This window comes from Fusarium mangiferae (assembly GCF_900044065.1).
Source record: "Fusarium mangiferae strain MRC7560 genome assembly, contig: FMAN_scaffold006, whole genome shotgun sequence".
Taxonomy (NCBI): domain Eukaryota; kingdom Fungi; phylum Ascomycota; class Sordariomycetes; order Hypocreales; family Nectriaceae; genus Fusarium; species Fusarium mangiferae.
This window is the reverse complement of record NW_024573926.1, coordinates 814,619-841,358: the sequence shown is the minus strand read 5'-3', so window position 1 is coordinate 841,358 and position 26,740 is coordinate 814,619. Positions and strand designations below refer to the sequence as shown.

At 49.4% G+C, this 26,740-nt stretch overlaps 8 protein-coding genes across 8 annotated transcripts; 4 read left to right on the top strand and 4 right to left on the bottom strand.

The window, feature by feature from the left end:
* Positions 1 to 2,958: 2,958 nt before the first annotated feature.
* FMAN_03007 (uncharacterized protein) lies at positions 2,959 to 5,824 on the top strand (the record flags this gene model as incomplete). Its single annotated transcript, XM_041831770.1, has 2 exons — positions 2,959 to 3,859; positions 3,906 to 5,824. The coding sequence occupies 2 exons, from the start codon at positions 2,959 to 2,961 to the stop codon at positions 5,822 to 5,824; spliced, it is 2,820 nt and encodes a 939-aa protein (XP_041682300.1).
* Positions 5,825 to 6,037: 213 nt separating this feature from the next.
* On the bottom strand, positions 6,038 to 7,237 carry FMAN_03006 (uncharacterized protein; the record flags this gene model as incomplete). The annotated part of the gene is made up of 1 exon (XM_041831769.1): positions 6,038 to 7,237. The coding sequence occupies one exon, from the start codon at positions 7,235 to 7,237 to the stop codon at positions 6,038 to 6,040; it is 1,200 nt and encodes a 399-aa protein (XP_041682299.1).
* A 411-nt stretch (positions 7,238 to 7,648) lies between these two features.
* Positions 7,649 to 12,540, top strand: FMAN_03005 (uncharacterized protein; the record flags this gene model as incomplete). Its single annotated transcript, XM_041831768.1, has 4 exons — positions 7,649 to 7,693; positions 7,754 to 9,112; positions 9,162 to 9,254; positions 9,304 to 12,540. 4 exons carry the CDS (start codon positions 7,649 to 7,651, stop codon positions 12,538 to 12,540), a joined length of 4,734 nt encoding a protein of 1,577 aa, XP_041682298.1.
* Positions 12,541 to 12,599: 59 nt separating this feature from the next.
* On the bottom strand, positions 12,600 to 16,003 carry FMAN_03004 (uncharacterized protein; the record flags this gene model as incomplete). The annotated part of the gene is made up of 6 exons (XM_041831767.1): positions 12,600 to 12,669; positions 12,715 to 12,932; positions 12,981 to 13,360; positions 13,403 to 13,631; positions 13,678 to 14,928; positions 14,978 to 16,003. The coding sequence occupies 6 exons, from the start codon at positions 16,001 to 16,003 to the stop codon at positions 12,600 to 12,602; spliced, it is 3,174 nt and encodes a 1,057-aa protein (XP_041682297.1).
* Positions 16,004 to 16,982: 979 nt separating this feature from the next.
* FMAN_03003 (uncharacterized protein) lies at positions 16,983 to 17,443 on the top strand (the record flags this gene model as incomplete). Its single annotated transcript, XM_041831766.1, has 2 exons — positions 16,983 to 17,242; positions 17,353 to 17,443. 2 exons carry the CDS (start codon positions 16,983 to 16,985, stop codon positions 17,441 to 17,443), a joined length of 351 nt encoding a protein of 116 aa, XP_041682296.1.
* A 286-nt stretch (positions 17,444 to 17,729) lies between these two features.
* FMAN_03002 (putative branched-chain-amino-acid transaminase) lies at positions 17,730 to 18,963 on the bottom strand (the record flags this gene model as incomplete). The annotated part of the gene is made up of 2 exons (XM_041831765.1): positions 17,730 to 18,739; positions 18,792 to 18,963. The coding sequence occupies 2 exons, from the start codon at positions 18,961 to 18,963 to the stop codon at positions 17,730 to 17,732; spliced, it is 1,182 nt and encodes a 393-aa protein (XP_041682295.1).
* An 806-nt stretch (positions 18,964 to 19,769) lies between these two features.
* FMAN_03001 (related to bovine rhodopsin kinase and to YGR052w) lies at positions 19,770 to 22,631 on the top strand (the record flags this gene model as incomplete). Its single annotated transcript, XM_041831763.1, has 3 exons — positions 19,770 to 20,372; positions 20,420 to 21,257; positions 21,307 to 22,631. The coding sequence occupies 3 exons, from the start codon at positions 19,770 to 19,772 to the stop codon at positions 22,629 to 22,631; spliced, it is 2,766 nt and encodes a 921-aa protein (XP_041682294.1).
* A 934-nt stretch (positions 22,632 to 23,565) lies between these two features.
* Positions 23,566 to 25,139, bottom strand: FMAN_03000 (uncharacterized protein; the record flags this gene model as incomplete). The annotated part of the gene is made up of 2 exons (XM_041831762.1): positions 23,566 to 24,788; positions 24,899 to 25,139. 2 exons carry the CDS (start codon positions 25,137 to 25,139, stop codon positions 23,566 to 23,568), a joined length of 1,464 nt encoding a protein of 487 aa, XP_041682293.1.
* Positions 25,140 to 26,740: the final 1,601 nt, after the last annotated feature.

The window sequence follows — 26,740 nt, the reverse complement described above, 5'->3', positions numbered from 1 at the left end:
GTCTGGGATGAGGAACGGCTCATGTTTTGATTGAAGTTGATGCCATTTCGTGAACGAGTTTCAATGACTGCGTTATTTTAAGTTGTTTCGCTAAAATTCGAATTCATTTCTTGTATTTCTGCTCACCAGATCGTACTGTGACGATGTTGGTGCTGCTTCGATACATTTGCCCACTGGCAGATACCGTTCTATGCTGTCCAGGGGAGGAAAGAAAACCCAAGACCTTAATCCTAAATGACAAAAAGACTTAGGTAACTTTACATAAGTTTAGGATGTCTTTTGCTGAGTTTCTTTGATGCCTCATATCAAGGTCCGGCGTTTTCTTGCCCCCCGAAGGCTACGAATAGTATTTCTAGAAAGCTATTGATACCTCTTGGGATCGCCGCCATATCAATGTGGCTATTCACCCATGTTCATCATGTGATAAGAACTGCAATGTGCTCAAATTAGCAGCATATCAAAGACGGAAACCCAGTGTTCGTATTCTAGACAAGGAGCACTTGTGGAAGGTCGTGCTCAAAGCTCTGATTCCCTCGTGATATGATACCCAGGTCCTTCTGATGGGCGCTAGTTTGGATTTGGTTGATGGCTGAACGAACTCGACATTTGCTCGATTCGAGACCTCTTTGACGTCCATACGGATGCTGCAAAGAATTTTGCTTGCTTTCACGCCAACGAGCTTCGTGCCATGGCGTTCCACCAAACCAGTGCTCCTCTTTAACACGCTTAAGGACAAACCGATACGGTTATAAAATGAATCATAGAACACTACAAGGCCATATGCTCAACACGATACAAGAGTTTTGCAATGTCTAGGGTAGCCGGACCGGTCAACTGGAGCTCTGGTTACGGAGATGGCGTCAGAACGGACCTTTTGGGACAGCTGCGCAAAACTTCTTGGTCTGATGGCATCATGTACAGGGTGGAGGGGCCAGACGGGTTGTGATTCGACTGGAGGATCGTGATACTGAAAGATGTCCAGGGGAAACAAAGTTTTTTCCATCACAGGCGGGCGATCATTGACACCAGCCTTTGCTTCTACTTCTATTTTACAACAACACAGAAGCTGAAAGAAGAAGTCTAGAATCTCAAAACAACGAGATCGTCATTGGCCTTTGTTAGCTGATCCAATTCGAGACTCCAGTTTTCCTCGGAGACCACGATAGTACATACTTGTCCCTGAACAGTACATTACATAGTATTTTGTAGGAACAAAGGGGCTCGTGGTCTCTTACCAACAACGTTTTCACTTGCAATGCATGGTTTGATAGCTCCGTTCCAGCTGGTCAGGCGACCGTCAGGTTTGTTCACCGTACCGTCCAGTAGCACGCCGTCGAGTAAGCGTCATTCTTCTGACCTCTTATGGACGGGAGCGTCAACAGGAAGAAAATAGCCGGCTGCAGCATCGATCGGTTGGTGGGGAATAGACTGCAGGAGATCCCCGCCATGATGAACTATGGCGGGTCGGCGGGAGCGAGCTGTTGAGAAAGACTCCGAGTGAGTAAGGTACCTTGGTTACCTACTAAGGTACCTATGGTTCTTCCTTATGATGATATCTTGACCACCAAACGACAAAGCTACCTACCTTTGCATGCATAATTTCAAGACAGAAACGAGCACCTGCATTGATTTGGCTGTCGCACCGCGCGTCTCAAGTTTCAACAATGGGATTGGACAGAAGGACAACCATAGACTCATGGAACCGTACACAGACAGACAGATTCAGGGACTTCCATGGGACTGGACTGTGGTATCATAGGTAGTTATGCGGGGGGCACTGTATCCAGGGCCATGCAAGTGACGAAAATGCTTTATTTGGAACGCTCTGAGGTAAGCTTCAGAACAGAGGTCAACGATGGGATGAGGTTATAAAATGTACTCAATTCGTGCTCTGACATGAGTAGAATACACGAATTGCAGCTGAAAACTGAATCGAGGCTCCCGCTCAAAGATCGTCGAGAATAGAGCAGCCTCTTTGCATTCTCCATCTTTTCAACTCTTCAAAACAATCCACGATCTAGCTACAGTGTGGATCAGAAACGCCTCGCACCGTCCGACTTGGCGCCATCGCCATCCCTGTTTTCACAACCAGTGACGACGAGCAAAAGTCACCAGCAGCTCCGGTGGCACTTCCTGTCACCTGGACGTTCCATTTTGTATCGTATGTATTGAGGCCAGAGTCTGGAATATAAATACACTGATCTAGTCAGGCCCACTGCCAGCTTGAAAATGCGCACTTAATAGCTTTTGTACATCTCGTCTCGTCTTATCTGACACCTCAAATCCCCAACCAAAGCCGGTTGTTAGTATTGAACTATACTACATATATCTGCACTGCTTGTGCCTGGGCCAATCAATACCAATCACGGCAACCCCATTGGTAAGTTTCTTCGTCCCTGAGCAAAAGATCAATCAATCGGTGTGCGACGGGCGCAACACTTGGTGGGCGCAGCAGGGTGTGCCTGTATGTGGCATTGGATTTCTATCGCTTTCTGATAGCAATGGATCCATTCACAGGCGGCGCCTCTAACTCGTGAACCGTGGATCCGATAAGCCCAGGGGCTGGTCCAGCACTGTACAGTACAGTACAGTACCGTACCTCAGCTGGAACCGGCAACAGGTACAACCTACAGGCACGGCACGGGCACATGGATGGACGGAATCTTGTTGATGGGACTTTAGACTGGGATCGAGGCCAACAAATGCCTTTAAATACCAGTCTATGCCCCTGTCACGGATAAGTTCCAATTCGTGCTATAGCTTCCAATTGCCTTGGTTCTACAATTGTTATTCGAACTTATACTAATTGTTTAGTATTGACCATTCCTTGGTCGCCCCAGATTATCATCACACAGCCCGTCTTACATGAAACCTGCACTTACCTCTCTTGTTTTGTTTCGTCAACTTTCTATAATCGCTCCTCCGAGCATCTAAATATCAACAATGACCGCTGCCGCCATGCAACAACCTCCCGTTATTCCTCCCCGCCCGGCTAAGGGCCAGGACAAGAACGATTCCCCGGGCAATGTTCCCAAGATTCCACCTCGTCCTTCATCGAAACGATTTGACCGCTCGATATCTCCCAATCCCGATCGATTCGCTCCCTCACCTTTCAACGAGGGCATTCCTCAAAAGAGTCCCATCTCTGCCCGATTCAACCCCAACGATGCTCACCAGGACCCAATCAACCGCCCGACCAGCGTTTCAATGCCTTCGATTGGCCAGGAGGGTGCCGAGTACAGTGCCGTGACCCACGAAGTCAAGCCTGACGAGGTCCAGGTCGATGAGGACAACAGAGCTGCGTCACCCGAACAAACACGTACCATTGCGGAGGACCTTAAGCTTCATGCGCCCAAGCCTTCCCTGCCAGCGCAAAGCGCCAAGCAGCGTGTCCAGGCTGTTACCCGCACCGACTCCGACAAGGCAGCACAATTTGGCATTGGTCGCCCTGGATCTACACAGGGCAACAAGAAGCAGTCCAGCACCAATGTATCGGTCAGTGATGGCCGTCCTGAGGTGGAAGATGAGCATGGTATTCCCGAAATCGGCCAGCGTGTGCCCATGAACCCTCATCTTGGTGACGTTCAGGCCCCTTCGCCTGGCCCTGGGTCTGAGGAATTCAAGAAGCACCACCACCGCAAGCATAGCTCTCGTGGTGGACCCCCAGGTAGCTACGGCCTGCACGGCCATGGTGTTGCGCCATTGGACAAACTCGAGAAGGAATACTACGAGAAGCATCCTGAAGCCCTTAAGAGGGAGCATCAAACTCCTCTACATGATCGTCAAAATGACTTTGCCATGAGCAAGGATGACCTGAACAAACTGGTCAGAGACACTCGATCTCGTGGCGCCGGCTTAGGTAAGTTGCGAATAAACTTGTGCTCGCACTAGCTAATGAGATACAGGCACATCTGGTTATCAGGCTACGCCTACTGATGAAGTTGGCTTCCAGGCCAGTGAAGAATACACTTCTCGCCTTTCTCCCCGACCCGCTTCCACCAATGAAGGCCAGGTTCAGCCTCTGTCATTCAAGTCGGAGATCACTGGCCCCGATGGTGAACATACTGTGCACGTTGACGATCCTAAGCACCCAGAGTACCGCTCGTATGGTAACGAGGATCCTGCTGTAGACGAGGAGGACCATGAATACACTGCACCCATTTTGGCTGCCGACGAAGTCAAGCATGATGATTCTTCTTACAGCCAGCGTCCTGCTGTTCATCCTCCCGCTGACCGTCGAGGTAGCGGTGACTTGGAGGAACCAACAAGCCGACCTCTGAGCAGGTCTAGCAGACCCAAGAGCAGACCCACCAGCATCTATAAGAACAATGACTCTCAAGAATTTGCTCCCACTTCTCTGGACGACGTGGAAGAATATGAGCCTCTTTTCCCTGAAGAGGGTAAGAAGGAAGCTCAGAAGCCAGCACCTGGCAACAAGGCACGACACTATTTCCCTAGCAAGGACATTTGGGAGGATGCCCCGGACAGCGTGCACTTCACTGTTGAGGTTTCGACACCTGATCAGGCGGAACAGACAGAGCAGACAGAGGAGCCTCGACGACGATCATCCGCAATGGATCGTCCTAAAACCCCAGCTCATATCTTTGCTCAGAGACAAGAGGAACTTGCCGAGCAAGAGGCCAGCGGTCCTGTGGATATTCAGCCCCCTAAGAACCATGACAAGCCAATATGGTACGAATCAAAGGAATCTGATTCTTTCCTGAACAACAACAAGAGACCTTCTGCTAGTCAACGATTCCCCAGCAAAGACATTTGGGAAGATGCTCCCGAGAGCCAGCTCTACGAGACTACTATCTCTGATACCCCAGAACCTGAGGTCAAGGAGGAGCCCAAGGAGGAACTTACGGAGCAGAACAAGCCTTCAATTCCGGAGCGACCGGCTAGAAAAGCATCTGAGGATCGTCCTGCAATTCCGGAGCGACCCAAGCCCAAGCACACAACGAGCGATGAGGGCAAGTCAAAACCTCCCGTGTCTGACAAGCCAAAGCCCCAGATCCCTCCTCGACCTACAAAAGCCTCATCAGGAGACTCGGCAGAGCCTAAACAGAAGCCTCCCGTGCCTAGCCGACCGGCCGGTAGCAAGATTGCCGCCCTTCAAGCAGGCTTTATGAGCGATCTGAACAAGCGTCTCAAGCTAGGGCCCCAGGCCCCTAAGAAGGAGGATATTAAGCCGCAAGAAGATTTGACAGAAGAGAAGGAGAAGGCCCCGCTTTCGGATGCTCGCAAAGGTCGAGCCCGGGGTCCACAGCGCCGAGCTCCGGCCAAGAGCCCCGCTGCGCCGGCCGTGCAATCTTCAGGTCCTTCTTTGTCATTCTCAGCTCCCCAGACTCTCTGGTCTATCGATCTTGAGGGCTCTCTGTCAGTATCTGGTGAACAGACTCCTCTTTCTGAACCAGAGCCAGCGGTGGAAAAGACCGAGGAGCCTGTCGCTGAGCCTGTGACTACCCAAGAACCGTTACCGGGGTCTGAGCCCAATCTGGAGCCCAAGCCGGAGCTCCGATCAGAGCCTGAATCAGAATCAGTTCCGGTGCATAGGGATCCGGAACCCGCAGCAGGAAAGCTACCTCAAGAAGCTGAGCCTGAGCTCCCTGTACAGCAACCTGCTGTGGAACCTTCCCCAGAGCCTGCTCCAGAGGCGTCTCTCCAAGAACCCGAGCCTGAGCGTGAACAAGAACCAACCCAAGTTGAAAAGAGTCTCGTTACGAACACAGCTGGTGAGAGTATCTTGGAGACCATTGTGGATAAGACGGAGGGAGGTAATGCAGTTGAGCCTGTTGCCGTATCCGATGAAGTAAAGCAGTGAAAAAAAAAGGAATGTTAGCAGGCGTATCGAGGGGGAGATGGGCATATTGTTGATGGTCGAGCTGGCAACGTAATCAGAATTGAGTTTGTTTTCAGCGTTATCAAAACAAAATGAACCACAGCAAAGTTCATTGAACTATGCTTTCTTCATTTGTGCTACATGAAAAATACATAACTACAGGGTCATATGCAGTCTTTTTGTACAATGCTTACTCTACTTGCGCCCCCAAGCCTTCTCCTGATCCACGCCCTTCCTTTCTCTTTCAACAAGTCGATCGAATTCATCTTGCGCCTGTTCTTTTGCGACTGCCCTTTCCTCGTCCGATTTACTGAAAGAAAAACTATCACTAGAGCTACCAGCGGACCTGCTGCCCCAGCCAGATTGTGATTCTGGCTGAGACCCGGTTTGAGAACGGGCAGCCCAGGCACGGGACTGGTAATCAGATTGCTGGGGTGGTCCTTGTGATTGTTGTCGAATGCGTTCCCACGCAGAACCAGCAGGAGGAGATGCTGGTTTATTGCGGGAAGAGGCAGCGATAGGTGAAGCATCATCATCATCATCATCTAGAACGCTCCAGTCGTCATTGGGTCGTTGACTTTGTTGCGTTGTGGTCGAGGATTGCGCCTTATCCCAGGACTGGGTGGGGGTGGGCTGATATCTACTCTCAGAGCTGGTGTTGCTTGAATCATTACTGGCCCAAGGGTCGTTGTCATCACTTTTATGCACATCCCTCCCTGTAAAAGGTGCTCTTGAGATGGTTGGGTTGCTCATTACGTCCTTGACACGCTCGGCTGCATCCTTGGTGAACTGTTTCAAGCGGGGATCATTTGTCATGGCAGCTTCGGTTCGGATGAAACTGACAGCCCGGAATGCGGGCTCAATCATCAGCATTATGACAGCGGCGTAGGCAGTAAATCGAAGACAATGCCATGTTGCGCGAGGGTAAGCTCCACGGATCTTCTTGTTTGTGAAAATGCTAGTGGCCTCATTTGGGTTGAATCGGCCGCCGAGCTTGGGCTTATAGAAGGGAAATTGCCATGTGCGGCGACCACGATAGGTCATGTATCCAGCGAGTGCGACGCTCAGCCACTTTAAACCGGCGTTGGTATGGATGTTATCGAGGGTATATTCGGCAATGGCTTTTGCTTCCACATCCTCCAAATCTCGACCCAGAGTGGCCGCGAAGCCAGAGACCCGGGATGTCGCAACAAGAAGATTCCAATCACGACGGTAGCCAATTACGGAGGCGTAAAACGGGGGAGAGTATTCTTGAAAGTATCGAGTGACTTGTTCTTTGACGCGGGGTTCATATTGGTTGCGCTGGGCGAGTGCCGACTGGCGCCATTCTTCCATAGAGTGCTTGTAGCTTTCGCGGGACTGGGCAGGGCCGGCGCCATTGGGCTGAGAATTCATCGCGATTGAGTTTCTTGAGGTCGGAAGTAAGTGATTCAGAGTGGGAGTAAGCGTTATGTGGTGTTGTTTCACTGATTCATCGGCTCGAGATCACCAAATAACGGACTTGGCGGGACCGAAAATGGTGACGCTGTGAAGCCTAGTCCACTGACGCACATAGGCCGTTGATGTGTGGAGTCGGGTAGCTTCGATAGAGCTTTGGAGATGACATGGATGCGCTGCAGTTCCAACCACGCTAAGACCTTCTCCACGTGACCTGGCAACAATAGCTGCAAGGGGTCGCGAATATCGCGACGCGTTTGCCCATTAACTGAACGCGTCTAACTACTTCCTCCACTTCAATTCAAATGTCCCATTATCACCTTACTTTACGGGTTTGGAAATCGGAATGTTCAAGCCCCGGTAGGTATAATGCCTCTACAAAAATCCTACTCGGATCAAGTTGGTCGAACTAAGGTAATGAAAAAAACCACCTATGTATACAGACACAAAGTTGAGCATCACTAACAGTTACAGCGCTTGCCATGGCAGCGATCGAGGAGCAACCCCGTTCAGCAAACACCAAGGCCTCGGGCACTCCAGCCTGTGTCCGAGGTGACCAAGAATAAGCTCAATAAGTTTCAGTACCACCCGGCGAATGGCGAACCAACCACAGAGAGCACAGAAAACGATCAGAATGTATCAAACAACCGAACTAAGGATGATACAACAACGACACCTGCTACTCGATTGACCTGGCAAGAGCTGCTCGAGCCTGCAGGTGGTACCGAAGATGACACAACGACTTCGCCGAATGATCGGCTCCTCTGGGACAATAGACAGGATACGTTGTACATGCCAGCATTGTCCCCCATGTTGAACCGCAAAGGAAGAAAACGTGCTAGGAGCTCATCACCTGTTTCATCTCCGGTGGCGGACAAGTCCAATACACCTTCGGTAAACGTCAGGAAGCTAGCGCAGGCCCTCAAGTCACCACACGCGGATCCAACACTGGAATTATGGGACCGATATTCGCTAAATGGAACCGACAACGCAGGTAGCCCTCTAGGACTTGCAAACCCTGCACTTGCACAGTTGATGGTATCGTCTTCGCCACGGCCATCGAAACCAACGGTTGGCGAATCCAATCTCAGACGAGCAATAAGTTGTGGCTTGAATTGGCCCAAAAGGAGAAGGGTGGAAAGATCAACGTCAGGTAGTCGCCTGAGTACTGAGATGGAAGAGATGGAGGCATCCAAGTCTTCAATGGTAAATGCACTGCTTGATACGGTGACTAGTAGCATCAACGGGCCAAGTGATGAGCCCCGTGAGGAGCCCCAAGATGCTCCAGAATCTCCTTCTCCTAAGAAGAGGCGGATATACACCACTAGCAGTGGCTCTCCACGCCTCTCAAAACCCCAAATCAGGTCTCAAACGCCTGCACAACACCCTGCGCAACAGCATGTTCAAGTTCCGGCTCGACCTCCAGTTCAACTACCACCTCCAGAACCTGCTTCCTCGGACTATGGTGATGATGACTTTGACGAATTTGACGACGACACCATAATGCAACTCGAGGCCAGCATCAACACTACTCAATTGGAAACAAATCTACAATCAGATGTCGCAGTAGCCGAAAACAACCCAGTATCCGAGATCGATCACAAGACACCGGAAAGGTTTGACGGGAAGCTGGACGAATTTGACGACTTGGACGATGACTTCTTCGACGAGGCAGAAGATCTCATTACTGCGGACTCTCAACAAGTATCACAGGCTCCAGCAACAGAACTTGATGACTTGGATGACGAATTTGGAGACGCATTTGGCGGAGACTTTGATTTTGAAGCCGTGGAATTGGCCGCAACACAAGCGGCCCAGAACTGCTCCGGAGACGTACGTCGAACAACCTAGGAGGATCCGCCATATGCTAAGTAACAGGTAGAGCCGGAAACCAAGAACAATCCAACGATACCTGGTAACGAATGTCTTGGAGGGCGAGTATACGGACCAATACGGACATGCACGGCCAGAAAAGGTAAACTAGTCGACAATCATGCTCGAATATCACTGATTCGCGATTTCAGATTCTCCTCATTCAGGCCGACAATTCAAAAGATATCAAGACGGTTCACCTGAGGGCTTCATGGTTTGACACACCAGCCCACGCAGATGCCTACGTTCACATTATAGGCGATTTCTCCTTAAGAGGTCAATGTATCGTTGACGATGGCCAAAATCTCCTTATCTTACACCCTGATCAACTCATATCCGCAACTGTGGTGGCTGATTCGTTCGGTTGCATGCGCCGTGCTGTGCTGCAAGATCGAGTCAAGGCCACCAGTCCTCCCACACCACCCCTTATCTATGGAACAATGCTACACGAAATTTTCCAAGAGGCCCTTCTTGCTAACAAGTGGGATCTCCCTTTCTTATGCGCCGTCATCGACCGAATAACAGAAAAGCATGTCGAGGACCTCTATACTATCAAAGTTGGCATACCTTCAGCTCGAGAGCATCTGCAATCGAAAATGACCGAATTGAGTTACTGGGCTGGCGCTTTCGTATCTTCCCACCCAAAGGAGGATGCGGTAGTTGAAGACCGAAACGGGAAAAAGGCAAACATGGCCGTTACCAAGCTCTTGGATGTTGAGGAACACGTGTGGTCCCCAATGTACGGACTCAAGGGCAACATCGACGCAACCGTTGAAGTTGCAATGCAAGATGGAAATGATATTCGGACTTTGACTGTGCCTTTTGAGGTCAAGACGGGTAAACATGCAAACAGTAACCATATGGCTCAAACAGCACTCTATACTTTGCTCTTATCGGACCGCTACGATATTGAAATTGCGTATGGAATCCTCTACTATATGGAAACATCCAAGACGATGCGTATTCCCGCAATCCGACACGAGCTCCGACACATGATCATGCAAAGAAACCAACTAGCATGCTACGTTCGAGAAAGGAGTGTTCAGTTGCCACCAATGCTAAAGAGCAAGCACATGTGTGGAAAATGCTACGCCAAGACATCGTGTTTCATCTACCATCGACTCGCTGACGACGGAGATGGAGACTCGAGTGGAATGAACGAGAAGTTTGATGAGCTCGTCAAGCATTTAACCCCTCATCATCAACAATTCTTCATCAAGTGGGAGAATTTACTGACCAAAGAAGAGAAAGAGAGCCAGAAAACCAAAAGAGAGTTATGGACAATGACTAGTGCTGAACGAGAAAAGAAATCTCGATGCTTTGCAGATGTCATCATCGAAGAGGGTTCGGCTTCAGTCGATACAGACAACCCTAGGATCAATCGATACCACTACACCTTTGTCAAGCGAGTTCAAGTTTCAGGATTCTCATTCCTGGAGTCTGAGTTGTCAGTCGGAGAGCCAATTGTGGTCTCTGACGAGGAGGGACACTTCGCCTTGGCCATAGGCTACGTTACAGCAGTCAAGAGGCAACGAATCAGTGTCGCAGTTGACAGGCGACTCCATAATGCCCGCATTCGGCAACCTGGCTTTGACGAGAAGGATAACCAGATTTTTGCTAGCATTATGGATGTTGCCCACGAGGGGGCGACACAGGACGAGGCAACAGGCAAAATTAAAGAGGCCCCTATTCGCTATCGACTCGACCAAGATGAATTCAGCAACGGGATGGCGACTGTTCGTAACAACCTTGTCCAGATGATGGCAGACGATATCGTGGGATCGCGGCAAATTCGACGACTGATCGTCGATCTAGAAGCACCAAGATTCAAGGCTGCGCCAACTCAGTACATCGTGTCGGATCGAGATAGTCTCAATGTTGATCAACATCGAGCCATCGAAAAAGTCATGAGTGCTCAAGACTACGCACTTGTTCTTGGAATGCCTGGTACTGGAAAAACAACAACAATTGCTCATATCATCCGCGCTTTAACATCTCAGGGGAAGAGTGTACTTCTGACCTCGCATACACACACTGCTGTGGACAACATTCTGCTAAAACTCAAGGCTGACAAGATACCTATCCTTCGTCTCGGTGCCCCCGCTAAAGTGCACCCCGACGTCCAGGACTTCGCTATTCTTGCAGGCCACCCAATGAAGTCGTTCGATGAGATAAAAAATGCATGGCACGGGACACCAATCGTCGCAACGACATGTCTTGGTATCAACCATTCTGTCTTCCATGAACGTTCCTTTGATTACTGTATCGTGGACGAGGCATCGCAAATTACCCTGCCCATCTGCGCTGGTCCGATCAGAATGGCTCGCACTTTTGTTCTTGTTGGTGACCATAATCAGCTCCCTCCCGTGGTAAAGAACGAAGAAGCACGCGAAGGCGGTCTCGATGTCAGCCTGTTCAAACTCTTATCCGACACTCACCCCGAATCGGTCGTCAACCTGGAGCATCAGTATCGTATGTGTGAGGATATCATGACTCTGAGCAACACTCTCATATATAATGGAAGGCTTCGGTGTGGTACAGAGCAGCTTCGAAGGCGGAAACTTCAAGTTCCACGAATGGAGGCTCTCATGCAGCGACACTATGATGCATCAACCATCAATGCAGCAACTCCCCGGTCGTTCTGCACTGCCCCCGGTCCGAATCGATGCTGGCTATATGACCTTCTCGATAGCGAGACACGCGTGCGTTTCATTAACACTGACACAATCCAACCTCCGGTTCGTGAAGAAGCCCAGGGCAAACGAATTGTCAACTCAGCTGAAGTCCGCATCGTTTCTCAGCTCGTTGACAGCCTTTTGACAGTTGGAATTCCAGCTTCTGAAATTGGTGTGATGACACACTACCGAGCACAGCTTTTTATGCTCAAAGACAAGCTCAAGATGTTCTCCGGAGTAGAGATGCACACAACAGATCGTTTCCAAGGACGAGATAAGGAGGTGATAGTCCTCAGTCTCGTGCGAAGCAATGAAGCGTGCAATATTGGAGACCTGTTGAAGGATTGGAGACGAATCAATGTTGCTTTCACACGAGCCAAAACGAAGCTTCTCGTTGTTGGGAGCAAATCGACACTCAAGGGCAGCGGCAGCGACAGTATGCTAAGCCGATTCATATCTTTGATGGAGGACCGGAATTGGATTTACGAGATGCCTGCCAATGCGCTTGAGAATCATTATTTTGAGGACTTTGGTACACAGATCACAGCTACAGGCCCTACACAAAGGATTAAATCGCCACGGAAGAAAGCTTCTGGAAAGGAGAACCGCAGGCGTTCACCAAAAACGGCCAGGATTAGCGACAAGGCGTTATTAAAAGGGAAACTTATCACGAGGGACATCTTGAACGAAATGACCAACGGCGCATATGTTTGATTAGCGGAACTGGTTTAGCATTGCATTGCATGGATAGGATAAGATCACTATAGGATCAATCAAAGCCGCTCAGGCGATACATCAGTATCTTCATCGTCCTCTTCTATGGGCTTTGCGGGGCGCTCGAACCTGCTCCTGTTAGCAGTGATCCTGTGAATGTGGATAATGACTCACTTCTTTTCTCCTACTATGAGCTTTGTGAACCGCTCCAACTCTTCCAACTGGGCCACGCAGCCAGTAAGACTTGCATTGTATGAGTAGCTATATATATCACTCCACGTCTTCTGCCGCTCAAGCTCATACCCCTCAGTATCTTTCTCCATTTCCCTGGCCAGTTCGGCGGTTCTGTGAAGGAGCTTCTTTCTTGCTGCAGCAGCACTCGGTAGATAGCGCTTCGTGGTTGTTAGCGGGAGTCATTACATGTGAGCTTTCATACTTACAGGAACTTTGCGCTCTGATCGCAATGCTACGGCGAGGATGTACAAGTTCCCGAGGATAGCGGCCACTGCATCACGCCGGTAGCTATGTAGGTGTCCAGCAGCCACGGGATTATCGCGGATGTAGTTTGGGTTGTAAAAGAGAGCGGACTGTCGAACAGCGATGAGATACTCAAAGAATCGCTCACATGAGGCAGCGAGACACGAGTAGGGAATTGGATCAAAAGGACCCCGAAGGCGAATTTCGTGACGCGACATGACAAGGAGTTGTCGGATTCTGACAAACCCTTCACGCATCCGACTTTCGAGCATCTCGGATCGTCTGATAGTCTCAGGGGTCGGATCCTTACCCTCATCGAAGTAAACATAGTTTGCAACAACATCTGACGGTCAGCAGAGTCTCAGAGAAAAGATAACAGACATACTTCTGTACATTATACTCATGTATAAAATCATTGATGATAGTGCGATCCGTAGTTCGTGTCGAGCGATAAAGGGCCAAAGCATCCAATTCACAATGATGGGTGCTATAGTGCCGACAAGAAATACCAGACCCTTGTAAACACCCTGCAGTGCAACAGAAGGTCCAAGACTGGCGTCTCGCGAAGTGAGAGATATGACGGCGAAAGATAGACAGCCAACAAGACCGGATCGCTTCATTCAAGTTAGCAGTGCCCTGAAACCCAAAGATTAAACGTACCGGATGAGTGCTCTGAGTGAAGCGGTATATCATGGGAATCATGTATACAGCAGCGAAGACTGCCAGGATATATGGGTTCCCACCGCTCGCTGCATGTGCTGCACCACTCCACGCAGCACCAAGAACGGCTGCAAAAGCACGAGTGAAAAAGTCCTGAATGTTGCCCCCTATGCGAGGGTGGATCATGATCCATCCCACAGCGACAGCCCACCATGCATCATAAAGCGTCCTCCAGAGATAGGCGCTTTCAAAACAACAAGGAAGAGATAGAGCTGAAAGGAGAAGGACAACCTTGGTTGCATACTTTGTTTCAAACCCCTGGCAACGGCGCAGAAGTTTCCATAACTTATAACTCAACCTGTCTTTATGCACCGCGGGACTGCCATGAATGATCGACTCGACCACGGTACAGTCTTCTGGTTCGGTAACCGCCTCGTAGTTATCACGAGCATGATTCTTCTCAGATGATCTTGTCGTTTCTATCAATTTTGCAATCTCTGCAAATGTAGCTCGATACATTCCGGCGGTGACGCCCCCACGGTCGTGTCTGACCTGCGCGTTGGTTCTGTATAGAGCTTTCCCGAAAGGATACACAGGAAGGTTGACGCGTATGCTTTTAGAGCTGGTATACATATCCTGAACTATAGTCATGAGGTTGACAACAGTCCCTGCTGTTTCGCGGACATGTCTCGCGAACACGAGGAATTCAACGGCCTGTCCGTGATCGGCGTATGTTTCAGGTCTGTCGTTAGATCTCAGGAGATAATCTTCCGCAGTATCGAAGGCCGCAAGGCTATTTTGCATGCGCAATTGAACAGGAACGAGGTCAGAAGAAACGTCCTTAGAGGGACCAAAGTGCTTTCGCCAGCCTGTCATATCCATGAGTGCAGCATGACATGTCTTCACACCTTCTGACATACAATCAATGACTTCCCTAGTAGGAGCTGACAGAGCCCGAGCCACCTTACGGCCGGAATCTTCGACCTCGGATTCACTTCCCGCGTCATCTGCAACAGTGATCTCAAGAGTGTCGGACCAGTCCTCGAAAAGGTCCGTATCAGTGTTCATGGTGAGAAGGGCCCTAACCACGCCCTGCACTGAATTACGAAGCTCTCGCACGTCATTCGGACGGAAGCGAGTGATGGTGATATCGATTCTCATATCTCGATAAGCAAGTGACATGTCCATGAACGTTTTGGCAAGACGTCTCCTGAGTCCTGTATCTCTAGGCCTAGGGATAACAAGAGATTCCTGAGCAGTTAGTATGACGATTATTAAGAAACAAGCGAACTTGACTCACCTGCATAGTATTGAATGACCTATGAAAGGCGACCGCCAGTAGGCGGTTGCCGGCATCAGGAAAGACGAGACAGTTTACCGCCAGTGCAATTGCTTGACCCAACAGCCAAGGAATTCCGTATTGCAGCGGCTTGTGCCAGGTGAAAGCATCACCATCAGTCAGGCCCAGTGTTGTAAACGCGAGGGCTATGCCTGCACATAGAACAGTCTGGTATAGGCGGATAAAGATCGAACGTACTAAGGCAATGCCCGCAAAGAACACAGCAGAAACAACAATGAGAATCCAACCATACGCCTTTAAAGCATCATTCGTTGATTCTGAAATCAAAATGGCAACATAGCCCCAGGCAAGGCCGGCAGCAGTACCAATGATAGTGCCTACTGTGCCATCAACTTGAGAACCCAAATTGCGACCTGGATGGTTTATTATAGTAGATACCACCATGATGTAGTCATTGTAGCCTAGCCAGTCGTGGATTGGCCGAATTAGACATAAGATATAGGCGATGAGAAAGGCAAGAAACGACTTGAGAAGCTGGATGCCAGCTCTAGTGGTAGCAACTTTGCGCGTCACTGATTTGAACTCATGGAGTTGCCTTGGGAGAAAGTGTTTTGCTGATAACGGGTGACTCTTCTCAAATTCCTTAGGCAGAGCAGCTTTGGACCGTTCAACAACCTCATCTGGATCTATCGGGTCCGGCTTTAAGAAGAGTGCGTCGAAAAAGCCATCACGCATCTCAGCGACCCCATACGTCTCCATGTTCATTCGGTCATCGGAGATTATCTGATCAATCTGCATTATGCTCATGACCGATGGGCTCCTTCGAGAGTCCAAGCTTGGCCTCGCGAGATAGGCTTGAGCGGGTGAAATAGAGCGCCCTCTAGGAGGTTCATGGTCTAAGGTGAATCTCACGTCTAACCCGGTAGGGCTTAGACTTGGACTATCATCCGCAGGTGGCTCGGCATCTGTTTGAGTTGCATTTTGAGGAGGTCCCGTGATTCGAGTCCGTTGACGGCCACGCTCCATGTGATGAGAGGTATTAGTGGATTGATGCAGTTATGATGGTATAGAAGAGAACCAAACAGTGTTGACGATACCACCTATTGTGTCGCCCTCGAACATAGGAGAATCGAATTGAATTATATAATTGAGAATTAAAGGTAATTGAATTCAATAAGCTGAGACCATAAGCAATTCGTGGCTGTTCTGTATGTTCGTTGCGGTATTCGTGAAAGGATTATTTCGTCATCAATTACCCCGGATTCACTCATAAAAAGGTAGAAAGCAATGCTTTAGAAAGAATACGCTTGCAAGAGAAACGCAGGAAAAGACCGACCTTCGATGAAACGAGTCCAAAAGGGGCAGAATCCCAAAGAATGATGAAGGATCCAACTATTGGGTCCCGAATAGATCATGTTTTTTGGGCATCGACAAGGCCGTGCATCACTATTGCCAAGACTGGGGTCGACCTGGGAAGGAGGGATTTTAGTGAAAGAGGAAGTTTTCAAGTATAAGTAGAGCTTAAGGTATGAAAGATATATTATCAGTCACTGCATTCATCGAGTTGAGATTGTCACGAATGATTGCATCACTTAGTAATTGAGTTGAGGTTTGAGATACGGCCAATGCTCTGGTACTGCAGCACCTGCGGAACTCAAACACTCAGAGAGAGGCAGAAAGATGACCTCAAACCAACTGCGCGATAGTTAGTGATATAGCCAAACTCGACTTATACTTGATTATGCTCAATTTCTCATTCCTCCTTCTATCCGCTTGAATGGGATTGGATGAGGATACAAAGTGACTAGCCCAACAGGGGTGCTATGACTACCGGGTCACGTGAACCTATCAAATCGAAGTTCAGCAATTACCTAGGTAGGTACGCATTCGTTCAGATCAAACAACCAGCATCACGCCCAACAACGTCACTCAGCCATTGACCTCCCCCCACGCCATCACATCGCCGAATCGAATCCCTCTCGAGATCTCGACGATACGGTCAAACATGACCTTTATCCGCGCTGCTGTCGCGCCCCTGCGCGCCGCACGCTGCATTCGACAACCCCTCTCCTCCAGAGGTTTCTCCGTGTCCGCCCGACGACAAGGAGGCGGCGGCGAGCACCAATTCGATCCTCCTACCGGCTGGCTCTGGGGTGTCAAGCCTGGTGAGAAGCCCGAGCCCGAGGGCTGGGAGTGGCCTACCTATATTCTTCTCGGCAGCCTTGCCGCCACCGCTGTTGCGCTCGCCTTCAAGCCCGATACTACGTGAGTGATTTGCACTCGGAGGATACGCATCGTATTCGACGGATTCAGTCCTTCCCATGGCGAAATTCTGGCCGAGAACTGATGCGGGGCGTCTACTAACGGCTATACAGTGTCTCTACCTGGGCCCTTGAGGAAGCACGAAGGAGGTTAGAGGAGGAGGGAATCCTGCCCGACCCATCCAAGCAGGACAAGAAGAACTAAGCGGAGGTTACGACATACTGACAGGGGGAAATCCGGTCAATTGTACATGTTATTTTGCATTTGAAGAATGGTATTGCTAGAGAGTTTTTGGTCTTGAGGTATTACTGTCTGTCTAGTTGGGACTGCGACACAACCTCTGACCTGTGCTAGTTTCGCTGATTGTGAGCCTTAACAAGCAATTGTGGCAAAGCAGATGATGTTCTCGTAAACCTGAGTGTGAGCGTAATTATTTTGATTCCGATCTATCTATTCCCAGCCGCTATATAACGCCATATACACAACCACTCTAAATAGTGTAGCTCCATTCATGCTCCTCGTCACCATACTGAATGGCCTCGATCCATTCCTTCATCTTGAGGGCGATCTCGCCAGACTCTTCGAGCTCAGAAAGACCGCAGTCAACGAGCTTGCCCTTCCATGAGATGGATCGGACAGGGCTGACAATAGCTGCAGTTCCAGCACCAAAGGCCTCGAGAAGACGACCCTCTTCAGCGGCCTCAGCAAGCTCCTTCATTGTGTACTTGCGTTCGCTGATCTTCCAGCCCTCCGGCTCAAGACGCTCCCGAGCGAGAGCGAGAACAGAGTCACGAGTAACACCCTCAAGGATAGTTCCGTCAAGGGGAGCTGTCACAAGCTCCTTCTGGCCAGTCTCCTTGTTCTTGAGAGCAACAAACATGTTCATAGTGCCGACCTCAGTAACGTACTCTTCCTCGCCAAACAGCCAGAGGTTCTGCTGGAAGCCACGGCTGGCGGCCTGGAGCTGGGGAACGATGCAGGGCGCATAGTTAGCGCCTAGCTTCTTGTCACCAACACCACCAGGCCAGGCACGCACAGCGTAGTCAGTGGCCTCGAGCGAGACGGCCTTGAAACCGGTTGGATAGTAAGGACCAACGGGTGAGGCAATGACGTAGAGAAGGGCAGATCCGGGAGGTCCGACACCGAGTGTTTTTTGGGTTCCGATCATGGTAGGACGGAGGTAGAGGGAGTATCCCCGCTTATCAGGGATGAAGCGGGAGTCGAGCTGAGCGAGCTTGGAGATGAGCTCGGTGAGGGCCTGGGGCTCAAAGGTAGGGAGCGCAATACGGGCGGCAGACTTGTTGAGTCGCGCCATGTTCTTGTCAGGTCGGAAGAGTCGAACTTTGCCGTCCTTGTCCTTGTACGCCTTCATACCCTCGAAACACTCAAAGGCATAGTGGAAGACACATGTCGCAGGGTCGAGTGAGAGGTTCTGGTAGGGTGTGATCTTGGGCTCCAACCATCCTTCGTCTTGATTCCATTCGATCGCAAGCATGTGGTCTGGCAAAGTTTTAGCTTTTGTGCAGGGCGCATCTGGTGGGGGTTCGTTTACCTGTGAATTCCCTTCCAAAGACGAGGTCCTCGGGCTTGCTGAGGCCCTTTGGCTTCCCCGTCTTCTCAATGCTGAGTTTTGAAGCATCCAAGCCTAGAGGCTTGATGGTAGAGGCAGCCTCGGCCTTGATGCTAAACCGGTGCGCATGGCACAGCGGTCTCAAGCTCGACATGCGAGCGCTCCGTAAAGCGGAGCGGACGAGCAACGGTCTCATCATTGATGCGTTTGTGAGGTCAATTGACAATACAATGTTGAATTGGCGAAATTATATATTCAACACAAACTGAAGAACAAAAAGGTAAAGGTTTAAAGATGGGGAGCAATAACGTTCGGTGTCGAGACTAGGTGGGATATTAACTTAAGTACTAGGGGCAATTCTCTATGGTCGGAGTTGTATCGGAGGTCGATGATAGAAAGATTGTAAATTGACCAACTCGCTGCAAAGTGAGCCCGAGGTACTTTACAGGGACAGCCGCCTCCAGGCGTCCACAGCCGCATTGGGCCGTAGATGAGTCGCCTGGAAAAGTCACTTAAAGTTCCGTAAACGCAGCTGTCGACGCCCTATCAAGTTAGTTATACAGGGGTTCAATGGGGGGACTGATCTGACATTCAGCAGCTGGAGCTGCCCAGGCTACCAGGCTAGGTACCTAGCCAGTGGAGGCGTTATCAGCTTATCGCGGGGCACCCAGGCTTGGCTCCCTGATGGTAAGGATACGTGGGTTATTTGTCAACGCGAGGCCACCCCTACACATGGAGAATGCGCATCGCGACCAACGTCATTTCCATTCCCAATCCTATTGCGGCCCAAGCGAAGCGATCCTCGACCCTTGTATTATTCGTCATCACCAAAGAATCTCGCATTGTGAGCCTCCAACAACAACAGCGGCGGCTAAGCGCAGCACTTGCGACTTGCGACTTGCGACTTGCGACCCCTTTTAAGTTCGACCTAACGTTTACGATCCATGGAGAGCTGTCACCATGTTCTCCTCGGCCTTTAAGTCCATCTCTGCCACCAACATCACAGGCAACTACTCCATCTCTTCAGCACCGACTTCGACGGCTGGCCCCTGGAAGATATACGATGCAAAGAAGAAGTCTACCGGCAAACCATACAGTGTCTTTGTCTTTGACCGGAAGTCATTAGACACCCACGGCAGCTCGCTGGGCCGCTCTGGTGCGGCCTCGTTCAAGAAGACGGTCGAGGAAGTTGTCGAGCGATTGAAGAAGGAAGCGTCGAGTCTTGCGAAGCTCAGGCATCCCAACATCCTCGAGCTGGTGGAACCAGTGGAGGAGACAAGAGGCGGAGGTTTACAGTTCGTGACAGAGTCCGTTACAGCTTCATTGTCCAGTTTACTGCAGGAGAAAGACGAACAGGAACGAGCTGGAGGACCCGGTGGAAGATCGAGCCGATACGTGACAGAGGATGCAGACGGGACAAAGAGACGAAGAGAGCTCGAGATCGATGAGTTGGAGATCCAAAAGGGCTTGCTCCAAGTCAGCAAGGCTCTCGAATTCTTACATGAAAATGCCGGTATCGTCCATGGCAACCTTACTCCGGACGCAGTTCTCATCAACGCAAAGGCATGCGCTCTAAAGTCAATCATAGAAACTCGACTAACATGTCACAGTCCGATTGGAAGATCAGTGGGCTAGCATTTGCTAGCCCCCCTGAGGGGTCTGACAAGCCAACATCTATACAAGGCATTAACTTGTATGAAGTCCTCAATATGGATCCTCGACTCCCAAAGGCAGTGCAACTCAACCTCGACTATTCTTCACCCGACTTTGTAGTCGATAACAACCTCAACTCTTCTGCAGACATGTTCTCCCTGGGACTCATGTCAGTCGCCCTATACAACTCACCCCACAGGTCTCCTCTGGAATGCCACGGCAGTTTGTCTACATATAAGCGACTATTTTCTTCATCTTCTAGCGTTCCATCTGCCAGTAATAACTATCTTTCATCACGGCCTCTCCCTAGAGAACTTTCGCATGATGTCCTGCCTCGACTCATCACAAGACGGCCTGCTCAGCGAATGACGGCACGTGAGTTTCAACAGAGCGAGTATTTCGATAACATTCTTGTGTCGACTATCCGGTTTCTTGATTCATTCCCCGCCAAGACTGCAAACGAAAAGGCTTCTTTCATGCGAGGTCTTAACAAGGTGCTACCCTCGTTTCCCAAATCTGTCATGGAGAAGAAGATTCTCCCGGCATTGATAGAGGAGCTCAAAGATCGAGATCTTCTCTCACTCATCCTGCAAAACGTCTTTAAGATCCTCGATCTCTTACCGTCTGCCAAGAGGGCGTTCAGTGAGAAGGTCCGTCCAGCATTGAGAGAAATCTTTGTAGTCAACGCCAAGCAGACACAAGAGAAAGATCCAGCCAGGGACGCTGGTCTTATGGTTGTTCTTGAACATATCTCATCCATTTCCAGCAACTGCTCTGGGAAGGAATTTAAAGACGGTAAGTTTGATCAAGCAGAGCTGATTTTACATGGTGCTAACTTCCTCAGACATGCTCCCGGTCATAATGGCAGCAATTGAGTGCCCAACACACTCAATTGTTGATGCTGCTCTCCGCAGTCTGCCTGTCGTACTGCCGGTGCTCGATTTTAGCACAATAAAAAATGAACTGTTCCCAGTCATTGCCGCAGTTTTTAGTAAGACGAACAGTCTTGCCATCAAAGTCCGCGGACTGCGAGCCTTTGTAATACTTTGTGGCGGAACAAACGATAACGGCGGAGACGACGGGCTCAATGGCCTGGAAAACAAGAAGACGTCATCTTCAAGTGCCTTGGACAAATACACCATGCAGGAAAAGATTGTCCCACTCATCAGAGTGATCAAGACGAAGGAACCTGCCGTTATGATGGCAGCCCTCAACGTACTACGGGTCGTGGGCTCAGTAGCTGATGCCGAATTTGTGGCAATGGAAATCCTGCCCATTCTCTGGAGCATGAGTTTAGGTCCACTGCTCAACTTGAAGCAGTTCCAGGGTTTCATGGAGCTTATAAAGAGTTTGTCTCGAAGAGTTGAGGACGAGCAGACAAGAAAACTCCAAGAACTTGGCGGCCCTTCCAACGGCGCTGCTGCCCCAAGCGAAGATTTTATGGCCTTTGGTGGTGTTACCGGTACAACTTTTGATCAGAACAATGGAGCTACAAAAGACGATTTCGAGAATCTCGTCAAGGGACGCATGGGTAGTCCTAGGTCGAGCACAGCAACCCCCAGTTGGGATGACCCAGCCAAGTCAAAATCGAGTACGCCTGCGCCTACATTCTCATGGTCGACACCTCCTCCACCTGCGAATAACCCTGCACTCAAACCTCCAGCTCAGAATGCTCCGTCTTTCAGAACCGTAACACCGGATCTCGGCCGTTTCGAGGCTCTCACACCGTCATCTACTCAGTTCAGTCAACCACTACAACCCACACCGAGCCAACCCTTCCAACCTCCAGCTCAACTTCAGCAACAACCGATGGCTCCACAGCAGCCTTTGACTGCTTCGACATCCGGGTCATCTATCAACTGGTCTGCAGCTGCCAAGGCTACACCAAGCCCATGGGGAAGCTCCTCTGGATTCGGTACTAGTGCGTCTACCGGCACCATGGGCTCCTCGGTGGCAAACATGTCTCTCAACTCAACATCAAGGCAACCGTCATTTACACTTCCGCCGCCACCAGGCAACACATCTACTACGCCCTCATCATTCACAATGCCCCCACCACCAACAACAAACTGGAGTGGTATGAGTTCGATGAGCAACACAACACAGCACACAACGCAGAACAATACGGGGCAAAAGTCAGGATTGGATAAATATGAGAGTCTGATTTAGGCTTGATATCTATGACAGTATTATAAGACAGCATTTAGTAAACGGCTGGATATAGATTTGGCTTTGCCGTACACCTACGGATAATTGACTAGTGCGGCATGGGCATAGTTACAGCCCCATGGTCACTCGGTGACTGTCAAGACTACTCTTGGGATAGAAACAGCACATACTATTACTATAGGCGAGTTTTTATGATGACACTCAAAAGTGGTTAAAAAATGCATCTGCTTGACTAGAATTCTATGCCGTGAAGAAATGCTAAGAGCCTGCCTGGACTCGCAATCTTTGATGTCATCTCTTGTTGTGAAAATGTTCAGTTTCGGAACATGTGTGATAATCAGTTGCCGGGTGTGAACTATCGCACCCGATCGCATGGATGTATTACCAACGGAATCAATGTTACAAAACGGACCTTTTGAGTTCAAGGCACAGATACACCATCGGACTAGTGGTTTGGTCGTAAATCTTCAATTTCTGTAATACGATGTATATACGTGCGCTCTAATACATAGTCCCAATGTCCTGTCTCTCGCTCAATCCAACATCTCCACCAAACGCTTTTCCTCACTCCAAGTTTTGGGGGTGTCAGTAAATTAGTCCTGCTCCAGGATATTGAAGCTCACGAGTTTGTCTTTTGTATGTAAATGTCGCTGGGAAAGAGATCGAGACAGGTGCAGGGATGAGAAACGCACATCTCAGTTAAGAGGAAAGTTGTTTCAAAAAACAGTCAAACTCTGACATATAAGAAAAGAACAGACAGTCAGTTCTGTAAGCACCCTTACTCCGTCCATATCCATCCATTTTTTGTTGGCATTGTATCCGATCCTCCAGACGCCATGCCATCCGCTTGCAGCACAGAAAGTAAAATCTTTTATAATAACGCACAAATGCAGTGTCTTCATGTCTTCCTTCGAAATTATTCAATCAGTTGCTCTCACTTCTTGGCCTTCTGCTCCTCAAAAACGTGGCGACTCTTAAAGCCAGGCTCAGTACGGACTTCGACCTTTTGATTTTTGGGAACCATCTCATGCACCATTGGCCAACCCAGACGGCGGCATAGTTCAGAGACAACAACGTCGCAATCTCCTAGGAGATCAATGTCAAAATTGATGTGATTAACAGCCTGGCGAGATACGTAAATCTGAGGAATATTGGCGGGGAGCCAAGACACGATCTCAGATACAGGCGTAACCTTGAGAGAAGTGCCAATAACGATGACGAGATCTACCTTGTCACGATCGTGCTCGGTGAGTCGTCGAGAGAACTCATCAGGAAGAGCCTCGCCGAAGAACGTGATATCGGGCTTCATGACACCAGCACTGGGGATGTCATACTCAGACTCGTCGGAACTGTCGGCACTCCACCGTCTTCGCTTTTTCTCTGTGCCCGCAGACCGCTTACGCTTGGGCGCACCGCCAGTGGTGCGCAGAGTCTGGACGCAACGCGGGCATCGAGGAATCTTGTCAGCCTTGATCTCGGGGAAGATGGCCTCTCCTGGGCATTTGTAACCGCACTGAACACATGTGGCGGTTCCGAAGGAGCCGTGGCATTGGATGAGCTTGTCCTTGGGAACACCGGCTTTGACTTCGAGGTTGTCGATATTCTGAGAGTAGTTGGTCAAGAGCTTGCCCTTCTCGTGGAGCATGGCAATGAACTTGTGAGTGGGCGTATATCGGTCCGTGCTCGGCAAAATGTCTTTGGCCACCGAGTAGAAAATGGTGGGATCCTGTCGGAAGACACTAATGTCGAAAACCTCTTGGGGATCACTAAGACCAAGGTGCTCCAACTTGGAGTACAGACCAGTTCCTTTAGAACGGAAGTCAGGAATGCCCAGCGATGTAGAGATACCAGCACCAGTGATGAGGATGATGTTGTTGCTCTTAGTGATCAGGTCAACAGCATCGTCAACCGTGTTGTGACGCAGAAGCTTGGCGCGTTTAGACAGTTCACGCGTAATGGCGAGCGACAGTAAACTGAAATAGGCATCATCAGGCTGACCCTCCAGGAAGGGAGGAGGACGGATGCCAAAGGCGCTGAGGAGCTTTCTGGCGGTATAGTGACCAGCATCAACAGTGCGTTGACAAAAGACGGTTGGACCATATTCTCGGAGCTCCCGACGAAGTCTGCTAGCTTCTTCAGGTGTGCACACTTTGGGGTCTTTTTTTTTTTTTTGGAGAATACGGTTAGCAATCTTGGAGTAGAGTGCATAGACTGGAGCGATCTCAAGATAGAATAGGATAGGATAGGGCATGACTAGATAAACTCACCATCAACGGCCACGGTATTATCAGCGTTCAACTCATCAAAAGCATCTTCAAACAAAGAGTCTGTCTCCCACGATTCTCTGACATCGGCCACTCTCTCCTCAAGTTCAGCGAGTGCAACGTTGGCCTCTGCAATTTTGATCTCGTCTTCTGTTGGGTTGTCACCCAACTTTTCGAGAGCGTGTGGTTGAGCCTTTCGCTTTGAGAGAGCAACAGTTCTCCCGTTGCCTTTTTTTGTGTTCATGGTGGAGAGGATGAGATTTTGTACAAGGAAAGAGACGAGAAACGAAGTGAAGTGAGGAGAAGGGGATAGATATTAGGGTTTGCGAACAGTTGACAGTGGTGAAATATCAGAGGCTGGTTTGACGATGTCCTATGGAAAAGCGTTGTAAATGCAAATGTTTAAGGGAAAGGAAGAAAGCGGGTCAGAAAGACGAGGGTGGCATCTATTATTAACCCCAGATCGAGAACCGAGCCATGCAGACGGTCTGCTCTGCTTTGGTTGGCTTGGCTTGGCTTGACTTGACTTGACTTGACTTGGCTTCTGGATACTACCAAAACTAAGGTAAGGTACCTAAGGTTATGAAAGAAAAAGGAAGTAAAAAAAGAATATCTCGCCTAGCTGCCGTGGTAGACTAGATGAGAAATTGTGTGCAGAATTCGGTCAAAAGCAAGCTTGACTGAGAATGGGAATTTTATGGCTGAGTTGTCGAGGGGTTGGGTGATTGTGAAGAGAGAATCGTTTCAGCTTGAGTGAGAGCGATAGTGAAGAAGCTGATCTGCCGAAAGTGGGTTTCGTTTCGTTTGGTTGAGCGAGTTTCGTGCAATGGGAGGAAAGGAGGAGGAGGAGGATGAGTGACCATGTATGAGGATGAGTTGTTGCAGTTGAACAAGGTAACTAAAAGTGAGAGGAAAGGCAACATATAGATAAGCAAAGAAGGTGACAGAATCTTTCTTTAGCAAGTCTCTCTGCCTTATTCTTAGTACTGGTAGAAAGATATCCAGGCACACGATATCGTGATCAAGCCAGATCAAATATGAGTGAGTAATTGATTCGATATCGGTAATATCGCCTTTATTCTCACTTTATTTTATTTGTTGCCTTTTTTCGTTTATTATGCAAACAAAGCAAGCTTGGTCGAGGAACAAGAACCCCCCCCCAAAGCAGAATATGATATTTGGAGAGAACGCGATTTAAAAGAGGGGGGGAAACAAAGTTGCATTAGATAGATAAAGAAGAAGAAGAAGAAGAAGAACAAAAGTTAAGGAAAAGAGGAAGAGAGGAAGAGAGGAAAAGAATCTCAGATACGGTGGTTGGAATGTAATGATGGCGGAAGCACTGGAGTGCAGGGGTACGTGATTAATTACCGAGGGGAGAAGTGATACATCGACTCAAAGGTACTCGAAATACCGTGTAATACAATAGGCATTGATTGACAAGCAACTCGAGAAACACCCTGAGCAACTGACGTTCTATTAGGAACTTTTCTCTACCTTACCAAGTATCTCTCATCTATTCTAAAATCATATTATACACTTTATCCCCCCCTTCTCTTCTCTTCTCTTCTCTTTTCTCTTCTCTTCTGTCCCTGCAATCTCCTCATCTCATACACATGTCGCATCATGTGGCAGACACTTAGTATCTGGGCCAAAAAACCACCGCCAGGTATCATCCAAGTTGACTTATCCCCTTCGCACTTTGGCTTTTCCTATAACTCCCTTGCCTTTTTAACTATAGTTCCTCTCCTGCCTTGGACCGCCTGCCAGCTGCCGATATTGCAATGCGGCCATATATGCCTTATTCTAGAGTGACAACTTGCTTTTTGCTACAGAAACGGCTTTATA